General features: G+C 28.6%; 1 protein-coding gene across 1 annotated transcript; it reads right to left on the reverse strand.

Moving 5' to 3' along the window:
- Positions 1 to 2,020: 2,020 nt before the first annotated feature.
- Positions 2,021 to 2,623, reverse strand: LOC120078610 (uncharacterized). Its single transcript, XM_039032896.2, has one exon. The coding sequence runs from the start codon at positions 2,621 to 2,623 to the stop codon at positions 2,021 to 2,023; it is 603 nt and encodes a 200-aa protein (XP_038888824.2).
- Between the last annotated feature and the right edge of the window lie 4,356 nt (positions 2,624 to 6,979).

Below are 6,979 nucleotides of genomic sequence, written 5' to 3' on the forward strand. Positions count from 1 at the left end.
GATGTCAATTTAGTTTAACTTAAGAAATGGAGTAATCAACAAAGTGAGTAGATTAGAAAAACGAAACCCTAATATAGATTCAGGCGTCTAATGAGTTATCTCTTAAAATCTTAAAGTGTAATTAGTTTCTCTTTATAATTATACATAAACTTCCCAATAATAAGTAAAATTATTCTCAATTAAGCAAAAGCAAATTGATCCAATGAAAACAATTTCATGATGTACCCTCATGAGTAGAAAATTACAAAATTACAAAATTAGACACTACATTTCTTGATTTAAAAATTAGGGAAAACAACCTCTCTCATCTCTAGGTTTTGGGTCTGATTACTATTTGGTTCTTAGGCTTGTTACACATTTGGTTCTTAAGTTTTGAGTTTGATTGCAATTTAGTCAAATAAATTTCAAAATGTTTTAATTTTATCCTTGATATTTGAGTTTTGTTTCAATATGAAACTTAAGGTTAAAGATTTTACACTTGTAACATCGTTTTTTCATCAAATACTCACTTTCAGCCATTGGCGTTAATGTCTATTAATTAGTTTAAAATAATTATGAAGTGAAATTTTAATTGTGATAAAAAATAGTAAGACTTAATTAATAATATTTAATATAAAAATTTTAAATTAATTAACAAAAATTAAAACTAAAGGCGAAAAATGAGAATTTAGTGAAGATAGAGATGAAAATAGTAAATATTGAAACATAGATCAAATTGAAACAAAACTCAAATTTTAAGAATAAAATTATATAACATTTTGAAATCTAGGAATTAAATTGAAACCATTTTCAAAACTTAAAGAACTAAATGTGTTACATTTTGAAGCCTAAGGGACCAAATAGAAGCTAGACCCAAAATTTAGGGACCAAAAATGTATTTTTCCTTAAGAATTACTATCAACACATAAATTAAAGGGTTGTTTTTAAATATAGTATACGACTGAAAATTATTTTCAAATATAGCAAAATCTCAATGTCTATCATTATCTAGAACTTGATTTAGCGGCTCTTTCCAAAAGGCGTGAATGCAAATAAAAAACATCTCCCGGATAAGCTTCGCGGCCCGGTGGTCTTCGTAAGATATCTATCAGTGTCTATCATTAATGAACAATGATATTTAAAAATATTTCCAGCCATTTTTCTATTTAAAATAATTATCCTAAACCTAAGTAGAAAAAAGTGGCAAAAAAAAAAAAAAAACAATGAAAATGAGTAACATTTCTTCAAGAATTTCCAACAACATCGGCACGCCCACCACACATGCAATAATCATCGTACAAAATGTTTGTCTAATTTAATTACTTCCATTTTACAAAATCTATACAAAAATTGTTTATAATAATAATCATGTCAAGTAGGAGCCTTAAGATACAAAACAACTTTGCCCCCATCTACTTTTAATTGCAAGTATTCAAGCTCAAGTTTTTAATTTCATAGCCAAAAAAAAAAAAAGAAATAAAATAAAAGACAATAATATATATATATATATATAATTTTTTTTAATCAAAGAAATATACACCCAAATGGATATTCAATTTCATGAAGGAAAAGAAAAAAAAAAAAACTCTCGTACAAATTATTAAAAAAATATAATCCCATGGGAACACCCCTTTCGTAAAGTATAGGGCTAAAAAATAATAATAATGACATGAAGAAATTAAAATTTAAAATCAAACTTACATTATATATCGATCCTACAAAACAAATAGAGGGCGGCAGCGGCGCAGCAGCAATCGGTCGGCCGGCATCGGAGGACGGCGGCGATATATAATAATATCTCTCAAGTATCCAAATTTTTGTACTGCCTTTTCCTTTATTCGAAAATCCTTATAGCGATGATGCACCAAATTCAAATAATGCTCTCTCTTCAAAAGGAAAATACAAGACCCCATGTCTATACACACAACAAAAATATATATAGAGATTTATATAGGTATATATATTTGTATATAGCTGCACACACAAATTATATATCATAGGGGGAAAAACATTGAATTATATAATATTACTATTGCTACTACTACCGATCATGCCCGAGTCGAAGCTCCAAATCAAGTTCATCATCATTATCATCATCGTTGTCACCACCATTGCCATCTGATCTCTTATCTCGACGATCAATTGAGGCAAGGGTAGGCGATGACCACGAAGCAAGGCTCATGTTGGTTGTCATCCAATTTTGATCCTTCAAAGTATTCAAAACTTGAGGGTTGTTGTCATGTACATATGAGAATTGATGATCATGGGGTGGTGGTGTAGTAGTACCCAAACACCAAGTGGAAGAAGTGGGGAAATAGGTTTGAAAAGATTGGGGATGAGATATTGTCGTCGCCGTCGTCGTTAACGTTGGGCGAAGAGTTGAAGGATGGTTATTGAAGGGTTCGGGTTTAGAAGGGGTATTAGGCTTGGTTTTAACACGGTCTTTGCGGTGGATGTTCATGTGGCCACCTAGGGCTTGAGCCGTTGTGAACCCTCGTTTGCAAAATACGCACTCGTAGGAGCGCCCACTACCCATTTCGTTGCTGATTTGGTCGGTCTCTTCGGTTGTTGTTTTTGAACTCTGGTCTTCTTCTTCGGTGGTGACGGTGACGGCGGTGGTTGTAGGAATGTGGTTAGGATCCATTTGGGCTGATTTTTCTCATTCCCAACATAGAGAGAAATATTGAGAGAGATTTTTTTTTTCTTTTGGTTGATGAATGTTATAGCTAGAGAAGAGAGGGGAATTGGGTGATGAAGGGATATGAGAGACAAATATAATACATTGGTTTTGTCTAAACCAAGATCTATATGGAGAACAAATAAGAAAATGTTTGTGAGATTATTTTATTTTATTTTTATTATATTTTTGGTTTTGATGAGACAGCCATGACTTAGCCGGCTCTTGATGTATTCATCTTTTGGAGACAATATTATGTTTTTTAATTCTATTTTTCTTTTCTCTGATTTGTCTTCAAGTAGCCATTCTTAATTAGATCTCTGCTGCTTTTTTTTTTTTTTTTTTTTTTTTTTAAATATAAAGTTATTTTTAAAAATATTTAGTTTAAATATTGTAGTTAGAGTTTCATTTAAAATGTTAGTTCATGTACTTTTAAATATCTCTATTATTTTATAGTATTTATAATAAATTTCACAATATAAAGACTATAATTGAAATATTTAGAAGTATAAAAGATTAAAATTAAACAAGTCTCGAAATATTTGGACGAAAATAATAATTTAACAACATTATACACCTTTCAAATACAATAAAGCTATGTCAACATAATCCTTCTATAATATATTGAAAAGCCTAAGGACGTAAAGATCTTATAATTTACGTATTAGACATTAGGTTGATGTCAAAATTTGGATAAAAAAAGCGTATGACCTTCGCGTGACAATGATGATAAATTCGTTTAGAGGGGAGAAGAGCGTTACTTGCAAAACAAAAGGAAACCAACACAACGATGTGACACTTGTCATACACATTTTGATGCTTTAAGTTAGAGAGTTTTGAAGTTTTAGGAATTGAGAGTGAGAATTAACTTACTTTCTCTAGAGTTATAATGATGTATGTATAGGAATAAATGACCTATAGGGTTATCCTCTATAGAATCTACGAGTTACATTAGGATAACCCTTTATCTCCTCGGGTTGGGGCATGCGAGGGACGCACCTCATTAGTCATCTTGCTAGGCTCAACCTCGGCCAATGTCGAGACTAAGCACCTACCCTAAACCCATTTTGGTCCTAGGACAATACTCTTGAGCTAGGGCATGTACAATTATTTTGTTAGGCTCAGCCTGAACCAAGATCGAGCCCAAGCACATTGGCTTGGGCCAAGGCCCAAATTGACTCTCCCCCTAGGCTCGTTTTGGTCCAAAAGATGCTACCTTGGACTCGAATCTTGTTATTATTTTTTTGGTCATATCATTTTTATGTCGATTATGTCTTGTGGTACAAAATCATCCATAGAAGACATTAAAAAGATTAAGGGTTTTTTTTTTCCTTTCAAAATACAACCGATGCAAAAGGAAAAATTTGATGCCATCATGCACTTCAAGGAAAGGAGTAAATATCTTAGTCACTGAGTTTTGTTCGTGTTGGTAAAAGGAAAAAAAGAAAAAAAAAAATACATTTTTGATCCTAGGTTTTGGTTTAGTTTCCATTTAATCCATAAATTTCAAAACATTACGCTTATAGTCATTAAGTTTTGTTTTTATCTTCAATTTAGTCTATAGATTTCGAAATGTTGTAGTTTTATCCTTGGAATTTGAGTTTTGTTTCAATTTCGGTTCGTATATTTAAAGATTTACATTTTTTAACTCAAATTTTTACTAAATATTTGCTTTTCGTTCTTATTGTTAATGTCTATTAATTAATTTAAAGAATTAAAAGTTATAATCAATTAAGTTACATTATTTCCCATCTTTGTTAAAAAAATTTAAAATTTTATCTTATAACTATTTTAAATTAACCAATAGACGAGGCTAAAGTGATTATTTAATAAAAAATCGAGTATTTATATTTATACATAATATTTTAAATCGAGTATACTATTGGCTCTAACCAACATGGCTTTATGGAAGTTATCGCAGCTATATTATAATGATTAAAGCTACAACAAATAATTCTAAGATATTGTTTGACTAGGGTTGTTTGCCATGTATTGAAGAGCTTTCTACATTACTTATTTTAGTAATTTTTTTTATTGGCTCTCATTTTAATTAATTTCTCAAGTGATCATGAGGGTAGTTAGTGTTGGGTGAACTTAAATATAAGCCTTAAAAAGAGGTTGATCATAATGTATTTGGAGAAAAATTACCTACTTTTTAGCTGGTTTTTAGGGTTTTGTTTGTGAGATGGATTGTATAGGTTTTATTTTTTAAAAAAATATTTAATATAATTATAATACTTATGTAGTAAAAATATCATTTGAACTATGTATCCATTTAAACTCAAATTTGCACTATTTATCATATTTCATTTGAAAAATATCAAGTAAAACTTATAATTTGTGTCAACTAAACCCCTAAATTTTCGTAATTTAATCAATTTAGATCCTTCATTATGATTACTTTTGAGAATTATCCAAACATCAATTCTCACATGTGTGCAAACTTCTTCTAAAATTGGTTATATAAATGGACGGTTAGAATTAATGTACCTTGAAGGAAATCCTAACTAAGAGTCTAAATTGATACACTAATGGAAGTTTAGGAAGTGTAATTGATATAATTAATAAGTCTCACATACTAATTTTTTAAATGGAACGTAAAGAGGTCGGTAAATTGTTACACTTGCAAAAATTCAGGATTTAAATTGATATGATTATTACTTTAAGATTTTAATTGATTCAACTTCTAATGTCTTAGAGATATATATCAAACAAAACCAATATAAATGTTTTTCGTCTAATGTTTTGTTAAAAGACATGAAATCATAGTTGAACCAAGTCGAAACTGCCACCTATATATTATTTCTTCATATATCATCCGTTTATTATATTATTTACTAAATATTTTCTATAATACATTTCTACAATTTTACAGATATGTATTTAATACGTATGAGATACATTCTTGGACAAGCTAACTTCCCAAATCAGTAGATTTATGTGGAGAACAATCTACATAGGATTAAAATGATAAATTTCTCCTTAACAATAGCAAAATATTTAAATATTTAATTATGATCTAAAAAAAGCTCTTGTGATTAGATGCCTCTTTAGTTTATGTGTCTTCTATATATTAATTAATTATTTAAAAGTTCCATTTATATAAATTAAAATTTTAACTTGCCCAATATGTTTTACTCTTTCCATAAATTTTATAGGAGGGGATTTTTAAAAATAAAAAAATATATTTACACAAATAGTAAAATTTAATTATAGTTGTTCTATCATAGATAGATGCTTATAAAAGTTTATCAACGTCTATCAGTGATAGAAACAAATACAAGTCTATCACTGATAGACGGTGATAGAAGTCTATCAATGTCTATTAGTAATAGAAACCGATAGAAGTTTATCATTGATACTATGAATGATAGAAGTTGATACAAGTTTATTATTGATAGAGGTTGATAAAAGTCTATCAATTTTTTTTTGCTATTTCTATAAATATTTTGACTTTTTTCCTATCTATGAGAATTTCTCTTTATAGTATCGACTTCGATAAAAGTAATTTTTTTCAGAAAAGTATAAAACAAAAATATAAGGAGAAATTAGGAGAGATTAAGGAAAAATTGATTTAGCTAGTAACTTGGTATGTACTTCTAATATATTGTAATTGGACATTATACGGTTTCACCAAATATTGAAATGATCATAAGGTATAGAGTATAATGTGGGTCATATATATATATATATATATATATATATATAAATGTATAATTAGTATAAAGATATAATGAAAAATGATTTTATGTATGGATCACACCCTCCACTTGCTTTGATTGTCAGCAAAGGGAAGATTTCTCCTCTAAACTTCTTTCTCTCCTGTATGTATCATACAAATGATTATGAGACCAACCATTTTCAAGTTTTGTTAAAAGATAAGTTTAGGGTATGTTTGGTAGATAATCTGAATTATATTTTGTATTTTTAGATTTATTGAGTTCAGAAAATATATATTTTATAGATAATTTCAATTATGTTTTTGAGAGAGTTGTTTTCAAATATAGGAAAATGAACAAAAATATTTACAAATAATAGCAAAATTTCATCATCTATCTGTGATAGACCGTGATTAACTGTTATCTATATTTATCTATGTCATGATAGACATAGTTAGTAATCTATTGTGGCCCATCACAAATAAACTATGATATATTGCTATTATTTGTAAATATTTTAAGCAATTTTGTCATTTAAAATAGTTTCTCTTTTTGAAAGCTATATTTTTTAATTTTATTTTTCGAATAACATTTCTAGATGTTATTAATATATCCAGGTTTTGAATTTGAAATTTTAAAATGTAGAATTATATTAAAAGAGGAT

The sequence above is a fragment of the Benincasa hispida genome, chromosome 5 (genome assembly GCF_027475165.1).
Source record: "Benincasa hispida cultivar pf3 chromosome 5, pf3_genome.v1.1, whole genome shotgun sequence".
Lineage (NCBI taxonomy): Eukaryota > Viridiplantae > Streptophyta > Magnoliopsida > Cucurbitales > Cucurbitaceae > Benincasa > Benincasa hispida.